Below are 26,627 nucleotides of genomic sequence, written 5' to 3'. Positions count from 1 at the left end.
AAACATTGTCAGTATCAGCTCTATTAAATAATATAATCATACTTAGATATGAACCACATGTTACTAAGAAATTATAGACTTTTGGTGGGGTCGACTGGCCTAGACAGAAGGGTCTGGCTCTGCCCCTTACCAAACCATGTGTTTCATGTAAAATCTTTATGTATAAAAGCTATTTGGAAAAAATAAATAACTCTATTTTAAATCTTATAACAGTTAATATTCAATTAATCGTATGCTAATAACTCATCTTGTTTCACGTATAGTAGATAACCCGAGCCTTTCATCTCCATCTATATTGTCCACGAGTGATTGTGGTGAAGATCCTAGACTCTCTAAAGCCACATCATGTGTTCCTCTGCCAGGGCTGGTTAATTAAATGCTTGAGAAATTCTAAATTAGAAATGCATGGATAGTGATCTGCAAAAAGCATTGTAAAAATGATCGAATCAAAAGGTTGATAGCTATCAACTCAATCATGGTCCAGTAGTCATGTACTCCCTCCGTCCAAAAAAACCAACTTTTTGGTTTTTGTGTCGAATTTTATTTGAAAAAATTTCAAGAATTTAAAAAAAAATAGTCACACATAAAGTACTATTTATGTTTTATCATCTAATAAAAATGAAATTATTAATCGTAAAATTTTTTTAATAAGACGAATAGTTAAACATTGTATCTAAAAACTGAAAAGTTAATTTGTTTTGAGACGGAGGGAGTACTTAGCACACTAATCGGGAGTATGTATATTAATTTCCGTTGATGGTAGAACTGATGTCGGATTGATGATGCATGCATGGCTTATCTTGTGTGAGATCATCATCGATCCAGCACGTTCAATGTTTCGTGTATGTTGTGTGCCAGGATCAGTTGTCACTATTCATACATGATACATTCTTCTCTCACACCCCACTTCTGCGAATCCTTATAAGCCTTGTATTTTTAACTTTAAATTTAGAGTCAATTTTGGTACTAGCTAATACTCGATCGGTAGAAGCTGATACTTAGTTGGCACTGATTGATACTGGGATGGTATCAGTTGATACCTATCAAAATCGGTAACGACTAATACTTTCTAAAATATAAATGACAAGATAACGGATTGAGCGGTTGCTAGTATTAGAAAACTGTTCCGTCCCAAACAACATGCATGATGGGTTGTATTCTAGCATTTTGATGTTAGCAATGTAAATATATAGCCAAAATAAAGTTTTGAGCATTTGATCATTAGAGTTTAAGGACCATGTCTGTATAATATTCCAATTGTCAATAACTAACCTTCAATTGATGAGAATTACCTGCACTTGCCATTTATAGGCCTCGAGTGGACAACAACTGTGTTTTCTTTTATTTTCTTGTTTTTTTCCCCTGAAAACGGCAGGAACCATGTCAGTTGTTTCTTGTATATACAGATAGAGAGAACGTCTCGGCGATTAAAACTACTAAGTTAATTTGCCCCGGTGTTAATCATGTCAGGCACAACGTACTAGAGAAGACTATACCTGTTAGAACGCTCAACGAGCTCACGCTCCGACAAGTGTGAATTTTAAAAGTATGATAAAATTTTGTTAGATATTTTTAGTACAATTAGTACATACTCCTCATGTTAAAATACAAGACATGTTTTTTTTTTGCACAACAGTTATTTTATTACCATGTAACTTTTGTAACACAAAATTAATATCATTACATTCATGTTTAAAAGTGTCTATCTTAATAAAATAAAAACAACCTATATTTCAGATGAACAGAGTAATAAACTCAAATCCAACGGTGCAATTAATTAAGCCACGATGATAAACTACGACGACGTCCTACTGACACGCACCACCGTCTTTTCGTTGGTTTATGCTTAATTCTTTATCTTAAATTTGGTATTATAAAATTCAAATTTGTAATATTAAATTTGGTGTTAAATTTAAATTTTTTTATTATAGTTTATTTTCAGTGATAAATAAGAACATGTATATAAAAAATTTATTCCTAAATTACTTTTTATTTGTAAATACGGCGACTAGTCTTCCTAAGCTTGCACCGGTGGGGCCCGCAGTATTTCCAGCGTGGGCCCTGACGTGGACAGCGCCGAGCCAATAGGGGAGCGTGCCATGTGCTGTGGGCCCCACCGGAGAGCGACGTGGCCCGGAAAGATGCCATTGGCTGTACGGACTGGATTTCTCACGTCCTGGGGATCCACTGCTGCCATGGGTGGCATTGATGCCGTATATATCTCTACATTTTTTTGTTCTTTCATACCGACTACATGACGAAATTAAGTTAAAAGAAATAAACTATAAATTAGATAATATCGGTTGGTATAATACGATATTAATTATCTATTATCATTTCTATAAGATAACACGTAGTACCTGAGCGAGTGTAGAGGAGAGCATCGGTGGCAAAGGAGCACGACGTACGCGGAGAAGCGGTGTTGGAGCCGGCGCAAAAAAACTGCCCTCCAGCATGGGAGTCCGTTGTATAGTTTTTCTGTTTTACTTTACTCACATTTTTCTTATTTGACTCAATGTTTTTACCTTCGTCTTATTAAAAAATGTATAGTTATTAATTATTTTCTTATGTTTAATTTGTTACTATAGATACGTTAAGACGAATGATTAAATATAGATCAAAGTCAAATTCGGCAAATAAAAAAGGAGAGAGCAGAACGCTGGACAGAAAAGCGAAGCAACTAAAATAGCGTGTTTCTTTTAATTATGCATGAATATAAAAGCGCATGGAGGGAGAAGAGAAGACATTTTGATTGCAGCACGGAAAAGAAAGAAAGAAATCAAGTAAAGTTGAGGCTTCATCGGGTTACACACCGTGCTGGTTTCATATCAAACCGAGCCAACGGAACAAAATCCTACGAACAAAAGAGGTTGATAGGAATATTTTACTTTGGATCCTCCAAAATTTTTTTGTCAATCTTTCTCACCAAACGGGGAGGCTGGTTTAATTTGTGATTTTCATCCATCCCAAATTCATGTCTTGTTTTTCTTAAGAAAAATATGTGCCATCTCTAAAAGAAGATGAGGAGTTAAATACCCCCCATTACATATTATAAGATATTTTGAGTTTCTCATAAGTTAATAAATATATTTATGTTTAACCAAGTTTAAAAAAAATATAGCAATATTTTCCACACAAAAGAAATTAGTATAAAAATCTATTCAATGATCAATTTAATAAAAATAATTAAGTATGGCCGATGTTGTGACGTTTTTCTATAAGCTTAATCAATTAAGCTATTATTAAGTATGGCGAAGGGAGTACTCTAGAGTGAACTGTCTTATTAAAAACACAAGCCAATTCCCATGTGAGTAAGAAAATCTCGCAATGAAAATTTCTTACTCAGCATAAGCTATTATTTTGACGTGAACCAAAGAAACGGACGGAGATGTCTAGAAGTAAGTTTATACATAGAAGATAACCATTGCCATGTAATCGTTATCAATTGGGATAATAAAACAGGTGGAAAGTACAAAAGCAAAGGTGGAATAGTAGGGGGAAAAAGGGACCATAAAATGGGGGATTCACCATTTTTATATATTCTTTTATGAAAGGGGGATTCATCATGTAAGAGATGAAAAAGGAGAAGTGATTAGGGTTATGTGGCTGAAGCTGCTTTACCCATAAATATCAGCAATGAGACGTGCAGATTTCGCTAGGGGAATAATTTTAATTTCCTAAGAAATTAGGAAATATGAATCAGATAATAAAGGACGTAGTGCACCACTGCATACTCCCTTCGTCTCTAAATATTTGACGTCGTTGACTTTTTTATATATGTTTAACCATTCATCTTATTTAATTTTTTTTAAATATGTAAAGTTATATATATTTATACATTAAAGTATACTTAAAAATAAATGAAATGATATAAAAATAATTAATAATTATGTAAATTTTTTTAATAAGACGAATGGTCAAACGTGCATAAAAAGTCAAATATGTCAAATGTAGTACTATTTTCCTAGCTAATGTAAAAGCGGTCCCCATTTTGATTCCTTTCCTGCATAATCAGTTAGTTGTATTATGTATAGCACTATAGCATCAGCAACCCCCATTATATTCTCCTATTATCTCAAAAAGCAACCCATTCTCATAAAGCAACAGCCGTGTCGTAGCGGTCACAAGTTTATATCTATGACAAAAAAAAGTTTTTATATGGATTACCAAATTAAAGATAATTAATTCAACTTTGTGTCGATAGTACTGTTAATGCTTATAATTGAATAGAGCAGAATAAAAGATCTATTTGACCTAATATATAGCTCAATGAGTCCAAAAGAATTCCACTAAATAAAATAAATTACAATTAGCTTTAACGTTACATAATCAACTAGTCCTTCTATTTTAATAATTGTTCCCATTTTGGAACAACGACGTTCTTCTAAATATGGTTACCGGTGATTTTTCTATTAAAATTATATTTACCATATAAATGTTTACTTTTATTAAGTACTCTTTATGACTCATCTATACATATTGTTCTAGTGTTTTCAATCTAAATGTTTTAAAATGTATTAATAGTCAAAGTTTTAATAGTTTGACCATAATCTTATCCATGACAAAAATCATAGAATTGGAGAGAGTATATGATACACAAATTGTAAGGCATTGCAGACCTGTGTGCATATGTTGATCAAATTCAAAGAGCAATTTTATAGTCATTTAGAAAGTATTAGAGGTACAAAAAATTTTAGTGTAAAGGTACTAGATTTTACACTGAAATTTTAGTACCTCTCGGTATCTACTCAAGGACGGTAAAATTGCTCCAATTGAAAACATAACACAAATAATAAATGTAAGACTATATATACTTATATTTGTCATAATTTCAAATTATGTCATGATATTCTCAAAGTACATTCTCAATTGGAACAGGTATTTTGCATGCATGAACTTCACAAGAAGTAGTTCATTTTTCCCATAAATCATGAAAACATATATTTTCCAAAGGCCCTAAAGAAAAATATTGTGGCTGTGCCCACACACGTATAAGCAACTCATGGCCATGAGTTTTTGTGTACCCTTATTATATAAGAAAACATACATCTAAAATTTTATAATTGCAGATGCGCATCACAAAAACTTAGATGTAAAGACTCAGCTGTGTATATGATGTAACAAAAATATGCTCTTTTTTATGGGGAAAAAACGTATGATTGAGAAATCTGATCCAGGTTAAAAAAGTTTAATTTGTTGGAAGGCACATCAACATATGGTCCCTAAAGGTACATGGTATATATAGCTAGATCTTCTGAAAACGAATGTAAAATGTGTGTGGGCACATCAAGTCGATTTGTCAAACATACTGGTCCTTCTTGGTCCAATCAGAAAAGAAATAAAGCATGGCATCTTTCAAACAAAAGCACACAAATAATTGTCCTATATTTTACAGCATTTTTTTTGTTTGAGCTCAAATGGATAAAGTAGTTGTTTAGTTTTGTGTGTGCGCGCGTGTGTTTGTGTGGCTTCTGTCCCATTACAAGAGTATTTAGTCAAACTTCTCAAATTTTGACCTTTAGTAATTTCTCATATAAGCTTAAAAGGAAAGAAATTGTATACGTATATTTGTCTCAAAAAGTGCTATCGTTATATTATAATTCTTCGAATATAAAATTGGCAGTTAGAATTTTAAAAATTCAACCAAATCTTATCCTAAATATTAAATTTTCATGACTAGAGAAAGTATATGCCTAGAATAAAATACCTTATAAAACTACATAGTTTGCAACTACAGAAGAAAGAATAAAAGTACAAAACCTGGAGAAAACCACAAATGAAAAAAAAACAATGTACAAATGCATCACAGGACAAGATAGGAGGAACTTGTGAAAGAGGCAAGGGGATAAACAAACAACCTAATAAAGATAAAAGAAACTTGCACCAAATCACAAAAAGAAAAAAAAATATAAAGAGACATGCACCTGAGGATGAGGAAAGCAAAAGGGATAGGAACTGCAGCTCCTGCCCTTTTCTTCCACAAATAAAGACATGGACATTTCCTAGTTCCTCTCATACTAACTCACACCTGTGCCAGAAGGGAGAAGGCCCAGGAAGGCATATACACGCATTGCTATCATCCTATATATATATATATATATATATATATATATATATATATATATATATATATATATATATATATATATATATATATATATATATATATATATATATATATATATATATATATATATATATATATATATATATATATATATATATATATATATATGAATATTAAAACTAATTACACAGTTATATGGAAAATCTTGAGACGAAACTTTTGAGCCTAATCAATACATGATTAGTCATAAGTTCTACAGTAACCAACATATGCTAATTACGGATTAATTAGACTTAAAAGATTCATCTCGTGATTTTCAGACGGAATCTAAAATTTATTTTATTATTAGACTACGTTTAATACTTCAAATATGTAACCGTAGGTATCGATATGATCACTTTCCAAAATTTTTTGGGAACTAAACGCAGCCTAACTAACTCACACCTGTGCCAGAAGGCCCAGGAAGGCATATACACGCGCGCGTTGCTATCATCCTATATATATATATCCAGTCTGAATTCTAAAATCTATGTGCCCTATAGCACCAGGGTCCTTTTGGAAATAGTATACAAGCTAGTTAGCAAATATATGTCCCTATCTGCATCTTTTGCTTTCCAATCTCTGCACATTTTCACATATGCATATATTATAACATGGGGAAGACTGAAAAGAATGAAACATTGGTTTTCAATTGTCTGAACAAATGATGATATGAAAAAGTATGTGATCTACAATTTTTTTTGCCAGGCCGGCCGAAGGAGGATCTACAATATTTTCCTTTTCTTTCTAACTGGCATATAAGTCTTAATTTCTACCATCTTAATTACTCCCTCCATTTTTTTTATTTGACGCCGCTTACATTTGAGTCTATATTTAAGCATCCCTCTTATTCAAATTATGATTTGATTTATTATTAAAGAAATTTTAAAAATAACTTATAATTTTATATATTTACATAAAATTTTAAATAAGATAAATGGTCAAATTTGGTTTAAAACTCAACTGCGTCAAAAAAAAGTATGAAGTATATGATATGATGTTCACCGTGCATGATTATTCCTGACTTAACCGTCAGCAAGCACCTAGCTAGGGTACGTCAGATATACTTTTTTTTCTATGCTCCTTTGGTTCTCGTACGGTACTGTGTAAAGAGTAGCACCTTGAACATAGCATGTGTTCTAAATAGTAAAAACATATGGCATATGGTATTTTATTGTTGAGCTAGGTAGGTCTAGATTAATATTGGAGGCATAATGAAAACTATATGTGTGTTAGAATTCTTACTTGTGGATGCAAGCTATCGGTGTGTGCTTGTGGGCTTTGAGGTCCGCTAAGGCTGCGTTCGGCCAAGGGGACTTAGTTAACTTATGTGTGGCACGAAAAACGTAGTAATAGATTAGTACATGATTAATTAATTATAAATTATTAAAATAATATAAAATAGATTAATATGATTTTTTTAAAACAACTTTATATAGAAAATTTTTGCAAAAAATATACCGCTTAACAGTTCAGGAAGCGTGTGCACGGAAAACGAGGCGGATAAGTTAATTTACATGGGGGCGAATGGTCATACTTGTAATTACTTGTAGAGTAAATGTCACAAAAATGCAACTTTGAGCCCTATTGTTTGGCTAATACTTATGCTTATCCATACGATCATTAGCAATTATAAAATAATTTGCAAGTAAAAATTTTATACATATGTCCATAGTGATTCAAAATCAAATATTATAAAATAAATTATAATAAAAAATCATATAATAAACTTCAAATTTAAGTTTTAAAATTTTAAATGTTGACTTATATGATATAAGCATAAGACAAATGATGGGAGCCTTTATTTTTATTACTGTCACTTTGCTGCAAATTCAAATAACTACAACAACAATAGCAACTATTTTTATCAGAAAAACTGCAAATTTTCTCTCTTACAAGTGCCTGACAGGTGGACTCGATTACTCGATTTGCAGAAAAAAAAAACCATTAGCTATTGCTGAAGTTTTGTGGAATTATTGGGTAAAGTTATAGCAAATGATAGTTTTGGTATAACAGTTGCAGTCTTTTGAAATTTACTCTTACTATTTTCATCCATTTCTATGCTAGTAGATGAAAAATGAAATAGCATGCGGGACGGAGGGTTACCCACGTGCATCCCTATTACTTGTCATTTACAGGAATTCTGAAGCGTGAGTAATAAGCTTCCATAATTTTTATTTATTAATGAAAAATAAAAAACGAGTTTAGCAACATCAAGTAATAGAAATACATAGGAAGAAAAACAAAATATGGAGTTGGGGAAAAGGCCTGTGTGGGGATGGTGATGAGGATAATGGCAGTGGGAGGTGGGTATCCCTCCTCTAGCTACCACTGTCTTCTTTATTTCCTAACTCCAAAGACTTCACTGATTATTAGTCTCCTACCCCTACCTGTCAATTCATGTCCCTTTCATAAGATGGGAGTAAACATTTAATTTATGGGTTAATTTTTCTGTGGAGAAAGGGAGATCTATACATATGCAAGTACTTGAGGAGACTTCCACACATGAGTGATCAAATATCCCATGCTAGCTCTTGATACCTAGCTAGCTTCCATTTCTCACCATCCTCTTGACCTCCATCTTTCCTTCTCACTTCTCTTGTTAATTCTTGCTAGCTAAAGAGAAAAAAAATAGAGGAGGAGTAAGAGGGGAGGAGAAGATACTCATTCTTTTTCTAATATACAGTACTTAGCACATGTTGCAGCTCAACCCTTAAGGTAATTAATCAGCAATCCCAATGGTGTATTTTGTGACTTTGTGCTAGCTTGTGTGTGTGTGCATATATTATGTGTTTTGCTCTTGCATGTGCACTATTTGGTTGTTCAATCAGCTGATGAAGATGGATTGATGGATACCTTTGGTTTGCTTTTCTTCTTAATTTTTTTATGTGCTTGATGATGCTTCTCCTACATCTCTATCTTTCTCTTTCTCTTTTTTCCCCTCATGGTGTTGGTTTGAGTTCTTGCATGCTTCCCTCCTCTCCTACATACATCATCCACATCTCTCTCACAAAAAAAAAAAAAAGGTTTGCATACATGGCTCCAATTTTAGCTCACACTTGAAACTCTCCTACTAGAGATGTCTCTTGTTTCTTAAATAAATACATATATCTTGATTAATTAATTAGCTGTGTCATTAACATCAAATAATTAAATTCTGATTGATCTTGTTTGTTGAGCAATTATTGGCTAATTTAATTTAATTTCTTGGTTTCTTGTCAAGTTCACAGCATTTGTGAAAAGTAGATCAGGTAGGCAAGCTTCGCTTGTTGCAGCGTCGAGCGATCGATCCGCCGGAGTTGGCGGCCGGCCACTACGATGGCTGCCTACTTCGCCGGCGGTGGCGCCGGCACGGACGTCCAGGCCGGCACCGACGGCCTGCAGACGCTCTACCTCATGAACCCCAACTTCGTCGGCTACACGGACGCCACCGCGACGCCCGGCGGCGGCGGCGGTGGCGTCGCCAGCATGATGCTCCTCAACTCGGCCGTGAGCACCCTTACGCCGGCGAGCTTCGTCCACCAGCCGGCGCCACCGGCGGCGCAGCACTTCGTCGGCATCCCTCTCCAGGCGCCAGCGCCTTACTCAGGGTACAGCCTGTGGGGCCCTGACGCCGCCGGCGACGACGCGTCGCCACGCCACGGCCAGCAAGTCGGCCCCGTGCTGAGCCTGTCGTCGCGCGAGGCACCGCCGGTCACGGTGGCCGCAGTCGTCTCTGGAGGCTACGAGGAGAAGCACGCGGTGGCGCCGCCGCCGGAGGAGGAGGAGCAGGAGCAGGCGGTGATGCGCTCCAGGTACCTGAAGGCGGCGCAGGAGCTGCTCGACGAGGCGGTGAGCGTCAGCAGGGGCGTGGAGGACGCCAAGAGCGCGGCGGCGGTGAAGAAGAAGGAGGACTCCGAAGACGGCAGAGGCGGTGAGGAGGACGGTGGCGGCAGCAAGAGCGGCGGCGGCGGCGGCGCCGGCGAGATGTCCACGGCGGAGCGGCAGGAGCTGCAGATGAAGAAGAGCAAGCTTCTCAGCATGCTTGACGAGGTAATTAACTAATGGTAATTAATATAAACCAGTAATTGGTAATTAGTTATTTGCTTGCATTAATTTAAGCTTCATTAATTAATTAATAAGCGAAGTCTCACAAAAAAGATCACTGCACTGTTCATGATTTTTCTTACACTTGTTTAATGATATGAATCCTCTGTCGGTGGCAACTAATCCTGATAGATGTCGTACTAGACTGCAAATGTTGTCCTCTCAATTCTCATATTTTGATTCAAAATACTTATTTAAGTTTTAGTCCTCAAAGATAATTTTGTTGCATTATACTCCCTCTACTACTTTTCTATTATCTAAATTCATCTATTGATCAATATATATATAATTTGTATATATCTAGATTTACTGGCATTTATATCAATTTAGAAAACGGGGTGTAATATATACAGCAGTGGCATATTTTCCAAAGTATTTTTTGATTTTCTTGACCAATTAATTTACTTCCTTCAATTTGATAATTATTATCATGACATGGTCTTTAACATATATTTTTATGATTTTTTTTCTATTATAATATAGATGATAAATATATTTTTATTAAAGAACCTTTTAGAATTCATCTATTCATGTAATTCTACGTATTCAAATTAAATATTTTTAGTATATTAATAGTTAAAGTTCTAAAAATTTGACATTAACCTTGTCCATAACGATACAGCTAACATAAGTGGAGCGAGTAGCCCCCTGCTAATTCTGTGATTCTCCCTGGGCAAGAAAGAGGCTAGCATTAATTATGCATGAGCTGCAGTTAAGCTCCAGTGATCAAAATATCGATGAAGCAAAAAAAAAAAAAAGATCCCCTTAACTGTAAGGGAAAACAAGGATAAATTAGTGAGGTGGCTACGGCACCATGCTGCTTTTTGTGGCTAGCTAATCATTAGCTGATAAGAACAAGATCAGATAAGCAAAGCACATGAATAATTATTTTACACCTGTTTCAGTTGTGCACCACTCTAACCTTGATTACCTTGATTGCTCGCTGCCTGCTCAAATAAAGTGGGAAAAAGTTGTGCTTACATGCCATCTAAATAGTTATCAAAAAATATAAAAAAAATTAATAAGATATATTAATATAAGTTATATCACTCCACAAATATGCAAGTTTAAATTCAACTTCTACAAGTTGTAACAAAAAAATAAATAAAACTAAGACTACGCACATTCATAATTATTTTTGTTATTTTTGTTATAACTTGTAAAAGATGAATTTAAGCTTGCATATTGGTGGAGTGATATAACTCATATTAAACTATCTTGTTAAATTTTTCCATATTTTTTATGACTATTTAGATGACATACAAGTAACGGGTTTATATACACACGTGTAATAAACTGCTTCCCAAATAAAGTGTCTCGTTTGTCACCATAGTTCTTCGTCCGCTCCAAAAATATAAACTAATTGTAACAGAAAGTATATTAGAAATGTTTACGTCATAAAACAAAATTTAAATTATACAAAATATTTATATTTTTGAAATGGATGAAAAACTGTGATACGTTAGTAATATTAAGTTTTGCTACCAACTTAATATTACCCTCGTTTTACGTTATACGATATTGCGATCCTCAAAATTGATATGTATGGTAATTAATCAATAAAATATATTCATTAATTCATCCGGGAACGTAGAGGGAGTAATAATTAACAAAAGTAATTAGTGGTAATTAATCATCTTGTGGGCACAGGTGGAGCAGCGATACAGGCAGTACCACCGGCAGATGCAGGCGGTGGCGGCGGCGTTCGAGGCGGCGGCGGGGCCCCGGTCGGCGAGGACGTACACGGCGCTGGCGCTGCGCACCATCTCGCGGCAGTTCCGCTGCCTGCGCGACGCGATCGCGGCGCAGCTCAGGTCGGCGAGCCGGGGGCTCGGGGAGGACTGCGGCGACGACGCGGCGGACGGCGGCGCCGGCGGCCGGACGGTGGGGTCGCGCCTGCGGTTCATCGACCACAAGCTCCGGCAGCAGCGCGCGATGCAGCAGCTGGGCATGGTTCACTTCGGCGGCGGCGGCGGGTGGCGGCCGCAGCGCGGCCTCCCCGAGCGCGCCGTCTCCGTCCTCCGCGCATGGCTCTTCGAGCACTTCCTCCACCCGTAAGCAATGACCACTTTTCCTGACTGTTTTTTTTTTCACTGGAAATGAAATGTTGTTGTTAGTACAACAAAATAGGATTGGAAACTAGTTTCATACTACTAATAAACAGCTTAATTCTCAAATATAAATTAGAAAAAAATTCTAGTCATATGAACTGTAATCGATAATCCATTCAAAAAATTTAAGGTTTAAAATTTAAATTTTGGTTTTGGCCGATAAGCTAAGAAGCAAGCGACATGAGATATGGTATTCCAAAAGATATACAGTAGATGAAAAATATTAAAATGACCTGTTATTCTTCAAGATATTGAAATGTAAAAGAAATAGAGAGTATATGTTTTTGCAAAAGAATATACCGTTTGTAAATTGTAAGTAAATCTATCTGAAAACCGTACTAAAACATGTAGGGCCTGCACAGTTGTACCTTTTCTCTTCTTCGATCCATGCAAGCACGAATACATAGTAATTGACTTTTTATCTACGTTTGACAATTCAACTTATTCAAAAAATTTATATAATTATTAACTATTTTTATTATGATTTCGTTTTATTATTAAAGTAATTTAAGTCTGATTTATAATTTTATATATTTAGATAAAATTTTTGAATAAGACAAAGGTTGAAGCGTAAATAAAAAGTCAACTGCGTCAAAGAAAACCAGAGAGTATAATGATATATAAATGCATATGCAAGTCCCAATTAGGCTTTAAATCTTCAACTGCATATATAAATATAGTGTACTAGTAGTACTTGTTCTATACATAAACACAAGTGATCAAACTGCTTTCCGAGTGCACGCTCAAATCGGTGAATGAGGGTATTCCGCGTGTCGACATCTCATTGGTCGCTGAGATTCCTCGTGACGTCATGCAGATACCCCAAGGATTCGGACAAGGTCATGCTCGCCAAGCAAACCGGCCTCACCAGGAGCCAGGTACGTACGTACACGTCTACGTACAATTCGATGATACAGTACGTATTCGTATGTAGATTTTGTTGAGGTATACATAATATATACGTACGTGTGCATCGTGTATACGGTGTAGGTGTCGAACTGGTTCATCAACGCGAGGGTGAGGCTGTGGAAGCCAATGGTGGAGGAGATGTACGCCGAGGAGACCAAGGCCAAGGAGGGTCCCGTCGCCGGCGACGGTGGCGGCGGCGGGAGCAACAACACCGGCGACAGCGTGGTGGAGGCTGCGAAGCCGGACAGCTGTGTTGGCATTGGCATGTCGTCGTCGGCGATGGTGGCGGCAGGGACGACGACGTCCGGAGATGGCGTGCACACCGGCGGACAGGGCGCTCCGGCGAGCTTCCATGGCGGCGACGCCTCGTTCCAGCATAAGCTCAAGAGGGCGAGGCCGGGGGGCAAGCATGTCCCCGACGTGGCTGTCAGCCACCGGGAGCTGCTCATGAAGTTCATGGAGGCCGGCGGCGAGGGCGCGAGCGGCCACCACCCGGACATCGGCGACGTCGCCGGGACCGGCGGGTACACTCTGTTCGCGCCGCCGCCGTACGGGCAGTTCGGCTCGGACCATTTCGCCGCGTTCGCCGGACACGGCGGCGTGTCGCTCACGCTCGGCCTCCCACACGGCGCCGAGCAGACGCCGGTGTCGTTTCACGGCGGCGGGGCGGCGGTGGCGGCGGCGGGCTACGACATGAACATGCAGAGCACCAAGTCATTGGCAACTCAGCTCATGAGAAACTTCGTAGCATAGTGTGATTAGTATAATTAACCATAGTTAACTAGGTAATTAGGGCATGTGTTTATATAGAAATAAGGGTTAATTAAGGCCTTGACATGCTTGAGATTAGCCATTGGGTATATACTGGGATGTACACATGTACATGGGAGTATTGGATAATGTACACAGTAGATACATTACAGTATAGTTAGTTAATGTATTAGCCAAAAAGATGACATGATTTTCTAGTTTCATGTATAGATGAGCATGCACAATATCTGATCATACAAAAAGTTATATGTGGCAGTTGGTCAGGTCATCGAATTGTCCTGCATATATGTATTGTAAATTCAGCTTAGCTTAATATTTTCCAGTGAGAGAGATGAATGAGTTGGACAATTGTACATCATCAGATGGTTGAAATTCAGATATTTTCCAGTGGGAAAGAGGTGAATGGGTTTCATATCTTAATAACATTGTGCAATTGTGCATCATGAGATGGCTGAAATTCAGTGCAAATGTGCCAGACAAGAGAAGATTAGAGAATAGAAGCTAAACTTAAATGATATGAAAATGAACCTTCGGGATGTGCCATTCTTCTGTTAAATTAGAAATTACGAGCTTTGGATCAGTAAACAAGTGTTTAGAGGCTACCAGGCCTACAGAAGAGCCTTTTTTTTCTCACTCAATTGCTAAACAAAATGAAAACAGAATTTGCATTGAGTAGATCAACAGAACAAAATTCACTAAATACGCCAACAAACACATCAGTAGCAAACTGAAACAAAGATTGTACAAGCAAAACATGGCCTAATGATCATTCTGCTCAACTGAGTGTCCATGTCTCGATGCATCACCTACTGTTAGGCTTTCTGCGGGTGTGTAGACTACTGATCAGGAAGAGCACTGTATTGTCAACAAGGATCCAGCTCTTGGTGCACTGACAATGCTAGTCATGGCAGGAGTGAACTGAAGCTCCCACTCTTAGCACTTCAGAAATTCAGAGATTCAGATGCCTCTGATGAGGTCTCACCACTCATTTGCTCACGTAAGATGGCCTGTTGCTGGTATAACCGAATGTTGCACAATACCAGGAGGCATTTTTACATTGTTGTTAGGATTCTCTCCTGCGCCACCGCCATCACAGCTCGGTTCCAACAAGCGCATAAGCGAGAGGAAAATTTCCATTCTAGTCACGTCCCTGTTGGCCTGCATGACCAGAATCCAAAGTTACTGACTGCAGGAGAAGCTGTGCTTGCCTGATGAAATCTGATCAGAGACTAGAGAGCTTCTCAAATACATTGAATTACCTCAACAGTGAAGCGAGCCCAGATTTTATTTTTGCGAGCTTCCATCACACCCCTCAAGATGGTCAATCCAAGTCCTTTGATAAAGTCAGCTATCTCCAAGAAGATGCCTCTATCCTCGCAGAGCATCTGCAGAGGTACCACCGTCAACAAATGGAAAGCAGTGTGTGTGGATTAAGAATCAAAATACATTACTACAAAGAAGCAGAAATAACAGAATGGTTTACCTCCACAAGCATCTGACGAGGCCGATCAAGATCTTCAACAACGATTGGGCATGTCATAGATTGACTGCCAACATCAAAAGCCCAAGTAGCACCACCTTCAAAGTAGTCCTTCAGAAGCGGACCATTCTCACCACCATGTATCTGTTTGCCATTCACCAAGACCACAGGAATGACATTAGGTTTGCAACAATTGTCTCTTGGAATGTTCTGCAATCTAGTCTATTCATCATGAGGCTAGAAAATGGTAGGAATTGTATACCTTGGATTCGTTAGAGTCCTTGAGGTTGTCTGCATGCTTTGTCACATTTTGCAAGAAAACCATGTGCTTAATAGTCTTTTCCAATAGTGCATCAATGCTACACTGTTGACAATTGACATGAGGCTAGCCGTCAGCACACAGTAGATGTTATGTCCAAACTAGACTAGATGGGATTCAAGACTTAAATAATCATAAAGGAATTTAAAATGTGAGAGTGAACAAGAGAATACCTTTGCCCCATTAGGTACTAATTCCCGCAGCTCTTTTATACGATCTTGAATAAGCTGGCGGTCCTTCGGCCGTGGTTTAGGACTCTCTCCTGGTCTAGATCTCTTTCGGTTTGACTTGTTTGCTGTATCCAGACCTTTGCTGTTTGAGGCTGACACGCTTTCACATTTCATGTTCTGTCCACTCTCAATCCAAAGGCGTATCTGAGATTTGTGCACTCCATTATTTTGGGAAAGACAACCATCTTCAGCCTTTTCTAGGAAACATGGTTGTTTAGCAAAATTTGAAACTGCCAACTCATTCTTGACTAGCAAAGGTGGAGCACCAGATGACTTGCATTGCTTCATCTCTTTTGAGCCACAGTAAGAAGTGCTAGGAATGTCTGTCAACGAAGTTTTGCAAGAGGCGCTGTCACCTGAGATCTGCTTGCCACCAGGATTAACATTGGAGATAACCGCATCCAATAGTTGGTCAGTATCAGTTAGCGAAAAAATCCCAGAATAAGAAAATTCATCCTCTGGTGCACCAAAGACTGGTGGACTGTCAACATAAATTGAGGACTCAGGCGCATCTCTGTCTGAACTCTGAGGCTTCGCAGTGTTCCAGGAGAGGTCACCATCCAAACTGCTGTGCAATTGATGAAACTCAGTACCAAATATATCAAACAAATCATTTTCTGTAGTAGGATCCATAAGAAATGAGGAAGTTCTCTCATTGGAAATGTCTAGGATCTTATGTCGGTCCATACTTTTTACATCTTGCATGCTTAAAGCAGCACTGGAGTCATTGACTTCATTAGTTCTTTTGTTTTGGCACATGTGATCTGAGTTAACCTGACGAGTGGTTGCTTCCAAGTCACTTGAAACTTGAACATCAGAGCCCGAGGGTGGAGCCACATGATCTTGAAATGATTGCCTTCTGGGACTCTCCATTTTCACTATAAATTGAGCAGATTGGGGGATTTTATATGAAACAGATGGTTTATATCCTGCCACCGCAGCAGTAGAACTGTATCTTTGGTCTAAAACATGACTAGACGTACTATTGTTATACAAGTTAGCCTCAACTACTCTAGGACCTGCTTGGAGTAAATCAAAACTCCCATGACTGTTCAGAAAAACTGGCACCTCATCTCCTCCACGAAACAGACTCATGTTACTATTTTCATGGACAACAGGGTTCCGGCATGCAAGGGATTTTAACAGAACATTTCTGGGCCCTGATGACTCTTCCATGTTCCCCTGTTCTAGCTGTCCAATGTTGTTCTTCAACAATGGATACTTCTCCACTGACGTAGAGATAGAGGAGATAAAACCTGAACTCACAGCACTATTCTGTGTGTTAATATCAACTCTCCTGTCACAATAAGGGATTTGCTGTCTGAACCTCATGTCAGGAGCATACAAAACTTGCTCTCTAACAGCTTGGCCACTCCTCTGTGCAACCTTAAGTAAGGAAGTGTTCCTGCCTGTGTTTGCTGATGTGCTAGTTGACAAGGTTCGAGTATCATGGCCATAGCACTGTTCATAAGTCACTGGGGATCCACTAAAGACTTTTGAGCATGAATCTGCAGGATGTATACTTGGGAGACCATGTAAAGGGCGTGGAGCTTTCTGGCTCAAATCATTCTTGACTGAAGCAGATGCGACCATACTTGACCGGTTGTTTAGCTGACAGCACAGCTTCTTATAAAGTTGCACAGAGCTTGTGTTTTCCAGAATCTGTTAGAAATTAGCATTCATAAGCTCTAACATATATAATCTAGAAAGCATAAACCACAGAGCTACCAGAATCCTACTGCCCGAGTGGTCACAATAAAACTCAGAAGTAGATTTCCTAAATGTGGCCTTGACAATCTTTTACACCCTTTTTTTCTTCACAAAAATCCCAAGTTTTAGATACTGAGCAGGAGAACAAATCGTTCTTGTCTCCAACTTCCCAATACCATGATATCATCCACAAGGATGTTTTCTCCTTGGACCATACCACAAATATAATATGTACATAGGGACCCAGAGAACAGAATATTTGACCAGTCAACAATGTAGGTGCCATAAATAGTACGTCATGGCCCATAAAGTAAGAACATAGAGAACTAACTTCAAGACATATAGGATGATCCAGTATACACTATTATGTGAAAACTTTATTATCTTACCACACTAGTAGAGCCTAGCTGCAGCACACCACGTGGTAGCACAGGTATAATTGCAATGGTCTGCACAAGAAGCAACTTATTAAGAGCCTGGGAGTAAACAATCTGTATGGTCTAGCATGCAAGGTCAAAAATTCTACTAACCTTAATGCCAGCTCTGAACTGATTGTTCATCTCAGCAGCAACCTATCATCATGAGTAAAACCATTATTCTTTGTTCATTACAAGAAAATACTGAAATTCCAGTTCAAAATCTCCAAAAGAAGTAAGCAAGAGACCAAAATTCCATTACATTGTTCTCAAAAGAGAACCATAGATCCTCATGAAAGTAGCTCATTGTTAACTTCAGCATGAGGAAAAATATTATTAACAAGAACCTCGAAAGACATTTCAACCTATTCATATGTCCATTTGTGTGCTTCTGCAACTAGCTTATCACAGTGACCACTCATTCAACAAACCATTGAGCAAACTCACTACATGCCAAAGTTTCAAGACACAAGGAACAGATACATGAGGACAAAATAAACCCACAGGGATTGTTGGATTGCTATAAATCCCCTGACTCCACGCTTTAAATGAGGCAGCAGCAGCAAAAATGGACCAGACAAAAGGGAAATTGGGTTACATTTATACCAGTTCACAAGAAAGAAGAAGAACAAGAAAACCGCACTACCTCGGATCTGAGCCCGTGATCATTGGCAGTGTCATGGACAATCCATTGATGATTCCCAGTGAATGCAGCACGGCCAATGGTACTGAAGGACAACAAATGCAGAATCCATCCATTAATGATAACAATGAACCAAGAAGATCACATTAGCTAGTACTACCAGTACTTAACTCCATTAATACTCCAGCATGGAGATGCAAATTACTATAATTTGCTTACCCCTCTCCAACCACATGAACTTGTGAAACCATGATCTTCCTAACAAGCGTGCAGACAGCGCTGCTGCTGCCGGACTCGCACCCAGCCTCAGAAGCCTCAGATCCAGCAGAGCACGATGGGTGGCCACAGCAGCCGTCCTCCCACACCAAATGCCTGCAGAATGCGCAAGAATGTTAGAAAGGAAAAAAGCACGTCAAGATGCCAAATTGACAGCACATTCAGCATTCCATCTAAATCACTTGTCTCTCGCACGCCTCAAGAACTCGCACATTTGAACTAAAGCTTTCATCTTCTCTTTTTTTCCCCACTAGTTTTGATTAGTGTGGTAAAAAGTGCTGGATTTGCAGTATCAGTAAACGCACGCAGCAAGCTGAGGAATATACGCAGGCGAATCTTTCTTCTTCCCCGCGCACGCTTGGCGAATGAAATCTAGCGGGAACGGAATGTTTCAAGAAAAAATCCAAACCCAACAGAGAAAAAATGAGACATTTTTTTCCGCGAGATCGAGCAGGAGAAGAAGGTGGAAGAAAATCAACGAGAGAGAGGGTGGGGAGAGACTTACACAGGGTCGGCGGCGCCGATGGCCTTCCAGAAGACGGCGTACGACCAGCCGGCCTCCTCGCACAGCCGCCGCAGCGCCTCGCCGACGGCCATCCTCCGACGACGACGACGACTCCGAAACGAAGGAACCTGCCCCCGACGAACCCTAGCTCCGGCGGCGGAGGAAAGAAGAGGGGGAAAGGAGCGCAGAAGAAGCCGACCAAGAACCAAGTCTCCTCTCTCGCCTTCCCTAGGCGCCGCGGCAGCTGGCGCGCCCGGCCTGCTTCGCCCGGAGCCCGCCGCCCCTCCTCGCCGGAATCCTAGCCGCCACAGAGGCAGCAGCCATCAGAGCACCCCCCCCCCACCCCACGTCAGCCTGAGCAACACCGGCCGCCACCACTTCGCTCGCCGCTCTCAGCTCGGATTTGCGCGGTGGGACTCAGTCACCTCGCCGCCGCCGCCGCCGCCGCTTCTTGCTCTCCCTCTTCTCCACTCCTCGCAAAGCCAATAGGCTTTGGGTTCTCTTCTTCTCTTCCCACACACAAGCACAGGCACACACTCTCCTCTACTACTACTCTTCTTCCTCTCCTCTCTTGGGGACCTAAGCTAAGCTTGGCTGCTGCTGCTGAGCTTGGCTTTCTCTTTTGTTGCTTTCTCCTCGCCTTCCCTTTTCCTCTCTTTCTCCTTCGCGGCTCCCGAGGCAGGCATCATTCTCTCCACGGGGGCAAAACCGGAACACTCCTATCTGTATGTATGCTACTGCTGCTAGCCTGCTATCTCCTCTCTGCTCTCCGGTGTCCACCGATGAATCTGAATCCTCGCGCTCCTCCACATGGCTGCATTGCAAACAAGGATCTTGAAGATAGGAGGAGAAACATTTTGTTGGACTCCACATGGCTATTATTCCGGGGAGTTTTGAGATGGTTTTGCATCTTGGCCTTGAGGGTTTCGCACATAAACACTGCAAAACTGTTATGATGATCATAGGAGCCTTTTGTTGGACTATCTGGTTAACGAGAAATAAGATGATTTTTAAAGACAAACTTATTAATTCTCCTTATCTGATAATTTTCAGGGGCATTTCCGTTCTGACGCACTGGAGAGCGTTAGCTCGAATTGATGAAGAACAGAAGCTGGAGACGTTGAAGCAGAGGATGCTGACGAAGATGCGACAAATTCATCGAAGGGTTGGAGTAGGTTAATATTAACCTGGATGGATTCTGTCTTTCTGTTTTTAGAAGGTGTCTTAGAGTTCTGGGTGGGATACCTGTTTTTTGTTTTTTGGGTATAAGTTTTGGAGTTGTTACATCCAAGCATGTTAGCTATCTGGACTGATTTCGTTTTGCTCGTTTTGTAAGCTGGTAACCCCAGCATGACACTCTTGCTTAATAAAAAGCAGGGCTTAAATGCCTTTTCTCTAAAAAAAAGATAGGAGGAGAAGATTAAATGCGTGTATTCTTTGTTAGGGGCAATTAACCAGATTAACTCATCGTTGCTTCTTGTGCCATGTGGAAAAGGGACCTAGTTCTTATGATGAACTCCCACTGTTAGTTCTTATGATGAACTTCTTCTAGTCCCACATGTCAGTGACAATGTTAGAGGAAAGTAACACGATCTCAATCCGTGGAAAAATTGTTATTCTATGGTTCTATAGATCCAGAGGTCGCGTTAGATTTGGGTGGTGTCGACATGTGGTGGGTATTGGCGCGAGGTAAAAGACAAAGAGGAACACGACAGTGCGCAATGACTGATCCGCCCTCCGCTGCTTTCTCCTCCTCCACCCCCTCATTGCCATGGCGCTCGCTCTGCCCTTCTCCATTGCTCCCTCATTGGATCTTCAACGACATGGCACGTGGAGAGGTAGGGGTGGAGTTGGGCCTAGGTGCATGTACCTCAGCAGTGACGGTAAGTGTTGTTGGCAATGTCGAGACTTCGTGGGTGGTTTGGTAACGGCCTAGGTGCGCGTGGGTAATGTGTAGGGTTGGGTGGAATTTACTAGCGAAAGCTATGGTCGGCCTAGACCGATCGTACAATGATGCCGCCTTAGGGGTCGTTATAGCGTCCTTCCCTCGGCTTTTTCTCCTGGTGAAAACCGTGTTCATTATTGGATGAGCGGTGACATTATTCACGTCGCGTCCTCCTTGGAGGCACCGCTTTTGGAGAAGCTTACCTTTGCATCGTTGGTCTTTGCCTTCTCTTACGTCGTTCGAGTAGCCTAGGTTGTATTGTGAGCCTCTCGCTACCCTAGCCCCTTCCTACATCTAGTGGGTGGTAGCTCTCTTATTTCGCAGATGATAGGTGAAGTTAGAACTTTCTCGTTGTTTGATGTACGACGAAGCTTGGCAATGATAACGTGTTGCAGTTTCTTTCCAGGGGTATTGGTGCTTTCTGGGTTTAGGCCTTGGTTCTAGGTAGTTTGGGCAAAGGTCTACCGTGGGATGTTGTTGTTGGTTTTAGTTCTCTAGGCAACTTCTCTAGCAATGATGATGCGATAGTCGTGCAATCGGAGCTGCTGTATCGCATAATATAGTTATTGCAAAATCAGAACCTTGATGGAGCCTTCAAACAAACTCAACTACATTGTCTTGCTTTGGGCTCCGTTTTTGTCTTCAGTTGATGGTGTAGAGTTGTGTGTTGCTTGTGTGCTATGAGATGTTTCAGTCACGAGTTTTTTTCTCTTTTCTATAACCCACCTAGGTTTTTACTCCTTAATAAAATATAATTGGCAGTCATTCTACCGGTTTAGTTTTAGAAAAAATATTTTTAATAATTATATTATCAATATTGTCTTTATAACTGTAACGCGACATCTAATGTTTTGGAGGGGCTAGCCAGTATGGCAGTACGTTGAGTAGGGCTGAGCCATGGCTAGCTTGAGCACTAGTCTCTCTTTTTTTTTTTTTGCTCTGCACCTGATGTTGAGACAATTTCACACGTAATTTGGCCTCTACGATCGTATACTATCTTCAAATTTTTTTTATGACAACGTCAAACATTAGTGCATAGAGGTAGTACTATTTATGATTATTTATGATTGTTAGATATCATATGAAAATAAATATATGTAACAGTAAGACTACCCAAAAGCACGCGGCATGAAAATCATATTACTACAGCTGCTATCTCAAGATCAGGCATGACACGTTCAAAACCAAACACTTATTCAAAGTTGAAAGTGACAAGAAGAGGTTACCGTGCAATTCATAGAGGATCCAAATCCAAATAATATAAAATCTAAAAGTGCTATCTTGTGACGAGGCTTCAAGCAATGTAAGAACTAGTTAGGAATTCTCAATCTTCAACTTTTTGTCCTCAAGAAAAAAGAAAATCAGCCCGAGAAGCTTTGGTCACATTCAGCCAAGTAGAATTATTACTCTCTCTATTTTAGAATATACAACATGTTTTGTTTAGTTAGCACAAGGTTTTGAACAAAAATTATTCTATTAACAGAACATTTATGTGACACAAAATATAAGAAGAAGAAAATGCCTTCAAATACTAATTTAATTTATTAATTTTATGTTATAAAAAGTATATTATATATTAATAGAGTAATATTTGATCAAATGTTTATCCTAATAATAAAAACATGTACTATATATTTTAAAACAGAAGGTCTATTCAGAAAAGCTTTTGCAACACCATTCCTGAGTCCTGAGTACTCCCTTAGAAAGAAGACAAGCTGGATAATTTAGATTATCCATCAAATGGAATGCCATGTGCCAAAAAAAAAATTTGACCTTTCTGCCCTAATTATTGTCCCTAAAATTACGGTTATGACCTGATGGCTTGCTGAGTAATTACATTGGATGCCAATATGGGCTTTCAAAAGGTGGGCATGGAGTACAATTATGCGGTCGTGTATGCTTTTGAGGGGGTGGTGGGGTAATTTCTAAATTAATAACAATAATATTATTTTTTTTTTACAATGAAGGCAAAAAGGCAGAGGCTAAGGCAATCAGATGGCAGAGCCTGTCTTAGCTTAATTTAAGCATTCCCCCCTAAAAAAGTTGTTTTCAGATACGATGGGCCTACGAATGCCTAAAAAATTACTCCATCCATCATTAAATGTAAATATGAGATGTTTATAATTTAAATCTTATACTAAAATAAAATATAAGTATTTTTGACATTATTCGTAATACTATTTATTTCATCAATCATTCCTTATTTAATTTTTATTTTATTCACACATTCTTTTACTGTTGTATATTTCGTACTACCTCCCATTTCATAATAACTTCGTTTTTTTCTGATACAATGCTTTGACTTTTCGTCTTATTTGAAATTTTTTACAATTAATATTTTTATTGTTACTAGATGATAAAATATGAATAATATTTTATGCATGACTATTTTTTTTTTAAATTCTTATACAAATTTTTCAAATAAGACAAATGGTCAAATATTAGACACGGAAAATGAAAAATAAAGTTATTATGAGACGGAAGTAGTATTTATTAAGAGGCACTAAAGTTTTTTCCTTAACCCTAATTAAAAACCTAAAAATACTTATATATGTTTTTGTTTTTCACGTGGTGTGCAGTGTGCCTCTGAGCTCCTGTGAGCTTCTTCTCGTTCATGATTGGACATGTCCTGAGCTGCACATTCCCTGGCAGGTGGGCCTCCTGAGCTTTTCAATGTGCCCGGTGGCCCACCTGTCAGCCAGCATAGGCTGTATTAGGTTTGTGCTAGTTGGAATCTTTGTTTAATTACCTTCTTTTTTGTAGGCACATTTTATAATGATGATCTGTGGTCACTTTTCTGAGATCTTAGTTGTTTGGTCTTGGCTTTATTTTTCTGAAAAAGGATTGCCTTAGCTGTCAATCTTCAAAGGCATTGCAGCTGTTCTCTCAGCAATTTCAGGCCTGTGATTAACCAACAACAGAATGTGGATTTGTTTATGCTGTACCAGAAGATTTGTATTGATAACTATCATGTTAACAGTCCAAAAAGGGGTAGTACTAACATAAAAGTTTTTTGTTTTTTCAGAAACAGAAAGTGTGCTTGCAAATGTACCCATCCCATAAGTTAACTTAATCTCTGAATGATAAACCTTGTAAGCACATTCATATTTTTACATATGGCATGTGTGAAAAGTTTTTAGTTAAAGAAAAATGTTCTAATTAGCACACAGAGTCAGACGACATAGGGAGAGACAGGTCATTGTGCTTCAGTTCTTGACCGGACTGACGACATGTGAGAACAACAGGTTACTCGAGCTTTGGTCCAAGGTTGTTGCTTCTCCATTTGATATTATGGGTCAGAAAGCCAAAGGGCTCAGGACAAAAAGGACAATTAGCTTTTAAATATATCCAAGCAAGCAGTAATTAATCCAAAGCCTCATTTCACACTTTTGGGTTTCTGAATCTGAGAAGTCTCCAATTCTTTCTCTTTTTCTCCTGTCTATAATGAAAAGAAAACATCAGTGTCATTCTTGAACGTGTGGCAGCTCTTTTGTTTAATTAATGAGAGCTGGCCTAATCCAAAGATAAGTGAAACTATTAAACCAGGATTATGCTGACTCATTAGTGGAGGCTTGCAAACTAATCCTACTGCTCCTCTTCTTCTCCTTGTTGATGTGGATGCTTTGCTTCTAGAAGTGCTCCACTAGGGCAAAACACAGGGACATTTATTTGAGTTTAGTCACATCAATATGCAACAATCCAAAGCTGCTTTGGCTCTTGTGTAAAGCCAAATTAGATGGTCACTTCATTCTTGCTGTGATGTGATATTGGGTTTAAGATCATCAGCAACCAATATAGTTGGTGGTTAAGATTGATTGTTAAATATTTTATGAGATATGAGAACATGGAACAGATGCAGAATTGGACAAAAGCATGAGATCAGGCAAGACAAAAATGGTAAATGTGCTAGACTAACTGAAAACTAATGCTAGCTAGGAATTTTACAATATCAACAACCATGGTTCTACGCCTCCTGTTTTCCTCCTCAAAATACCATGGAAATTGCACTGAGAAAACCCCAAGTTTTTGGTGAGATACATCAGGGCTTTGTCAAGCATCATCTGAAATTGTTTTTACAATTTTCTGTGTGCATAAATCAAATTGTTTTTTTGGAATTACTACCTCCGTATTTAAATATGTGACATTATTGTCTTTATTCGGCCTTTGTACATCTTGGACCATTATTTTATATTAGAACATAGTGTTTTTCTCTAATAAAATTATAAATATTGTAAAAGTAGTTAAAAGAAAATTGTACCCATATGACTTTTTATGTTTTTAAACTGAATATTTGAAGAGCTACTGATGCTTAAAGTTTCAAAAGTTTGTCCGAATAAATTCAACAATATCGTATATTTAAAGCGTATATCACATGATAATTAAATGATATTTTTCTGCCTGATTTTTTTATGCTATCCACACAAAAATTTAAGTTTTGAAGTACAGGATATTCTGATATACAAGTAGACACCTAAACAGAGATTGTGTTGCCCTGTGCAAGAGGGGATTTTGGAGGGGATGGACAAACAGCAAAGGCACCAACCCACTACAGGACACAATCTGCTTGAGAATCTTGACCTTGGCGTCTTGCAAATAATACAACCAGGAACCCTAGGCAAGAGGGCAATAGTTTCTTTGATTTGAAGCCTTGCTTTGCATTGCATTTGCATTTGCTTTGTTCTCTGCTGTCTGCTCTGCCTGTGCCTGCCCCCACATCCCAAATTCTGATGGTGGCATCCGTATTGGCCTCAAGAAAGGGGCACACATTGATCAGCACAGAGATACCAGCAGCAATGTTGTGTTGGGTCCCCAACCCTCTTTCCTGTTCTTAATCTCATCATCTGTGTGCACTCTTAATCACCATCAATACAACGATCTAGTAGCATTTTGATTAGATATGGTCAACATTTCTGTGCCCAAGCATACTAAGAATACTCATGTTCTGTTCCTTTATGCTATATGGTTGAATACATGAATAGACACAATACAAATATAGCTAACTCGTATACGAGAAAGCCTGGTAGGCTAATTATGTATGAGATGGTTATATTTTTGAACGGAGAGAGTATCGCTTTATATCGTAAGCTTAGTATAGAATAGAGCTGAACAAGGCCGATGAT

General features: G+C 38.9%; 2 protein-coding genes across 3 annotated transcripts; one reads left to right on the top strand and one right to left on the bottom strand.

The window, feature by feature from the left end:
• Positions 1 to 8,581: 8,581 nt before the first annotated feature.
• LOC102707362 (BEL1-like homeodomain protein 1) lies at positions 8,582 to 14,296 on the top strand. 2 transcript variants are annotated; one of them, XM_040529633.1, is made up of 5 exons: positions 8,582 to 8,824; positions 9,337 to 10,138; positions 11,843 to 12,246; positions 13,121 to 13,181; positions 13,294 to 14,296. In XM_040529633.1, the coding sequence occupies exons 2-5, from the start codon at positions 9,425 to 9,427 to the stop codon at positions 13,963 to 13,965; spliced, it is 1,851 nt and encodes a 616-aa protein (XP_040385567.1). In that variant the 5' UTR covers positions 8,582 to 8,824; positions 9,337 to 9,424; the 3' UTR covers positions 13,966 to 14,296. The 2 variants fall into 2 exon arrangements, with proteins under 2 accessions (XP_040385567.1, XP_040385566.1); XM_040529632.1 differs by having other exon boundaries at positions 9,330 to 10,138.
• Positions 14,297 to 14,659: 363 nt separating this feature from the next.
• Positions 14,660 to 20,348, bottom strand: LOC102707083 (transcription factor LHW-like). The gene is made up of 10 exons (XM_006664293.3): positions 19,563 to 20,348; positions 19,001 to 19,153; positions 18,785 to 18,866; positions 18,253 to 18,294; positions 18,112 to 18,171; positions 15,956 to 17,674; positions 15,726 to 15,827; positions 15,467 to 15,607; positions 15,243 to 15,368; positions 14,660 to 15,141 (listed from the first exon to the last, which is right to left on the bottom strand). The coding sequence occupies exons 1-10, from the start codon at positions 19,652 to 19,654 to the stop codon at positions 14,977 to 14,979; spliced, it is 2,682 nt and encodes an 893-aa protein (XP_006664356.1). The 5' UTR covers positions 19,655 to 20,348; the 3' UTR covers positions 14,660 to 14,976.
• Between the last annotated feature and the right edge of the window lie 6,279 nt (positions 20,349 to 26,627).

This window comes from Oryza brachyantha, chromosome 12, assembly GCF_000231095.2.
Source record: "Oryza brachyantha chromosome 12, ObraRS2, whole genome shotgun sequence".
Taxonomy (NCBI): domain Eukaryota; kingdom Viridiplantae; phylum Streptophyta; class Magnoliopsida; order Poales; family Poaceae; genus Oryza; species Oryza brachyantha.
This window is presented reverse-complemented; position numbering and strand designations above follow the sequence as displayed.

Coding starts and splice junctions, on each gene's coding strand:
- LOC102707362 (XM_040529633.1), top strand. CDS start 9,425: ATGGCTGCCTACTTCGCCGGCGGTGGCGCCGGCACGGACGTCCAGGCC. Junction 10,139..11,842: donor TTCTCAGCATGCTTGACGAG/GTAATTAACTAA, acceptor TTGTGGGCACAG/GTGGAGCAGCGATACAGGCA. Junction 13,182..13,293: donor CCGGCCTCACCAGGAGCCAG/GTACGTACGTAC, acceptor TATACGGTGTAG/GTGTCGAACTGGTTCATCAA.
- LOC102707083 (XM_006664293.3), bottom strand. CDS start 19,654: ATGGCCGTCGGCGAGGCGCTGCGGCGGCTGTGCGAGGAGGCCGGCTGG. Junction 17,675..18,111: donor AGCTAGGCTCTACTAGTGTG/GTAAGATAATAA, acceptor AATTTCTAACAG/ATTCTGGAAAACACAAGCTC. Junction 15,369..15,466: donor CTCGTCAGATGCTTGTGGAG/GTAAACCATTCT, acceptor GTACCTCTGCAG/ATGCTCTGCGAGGATAGAGG.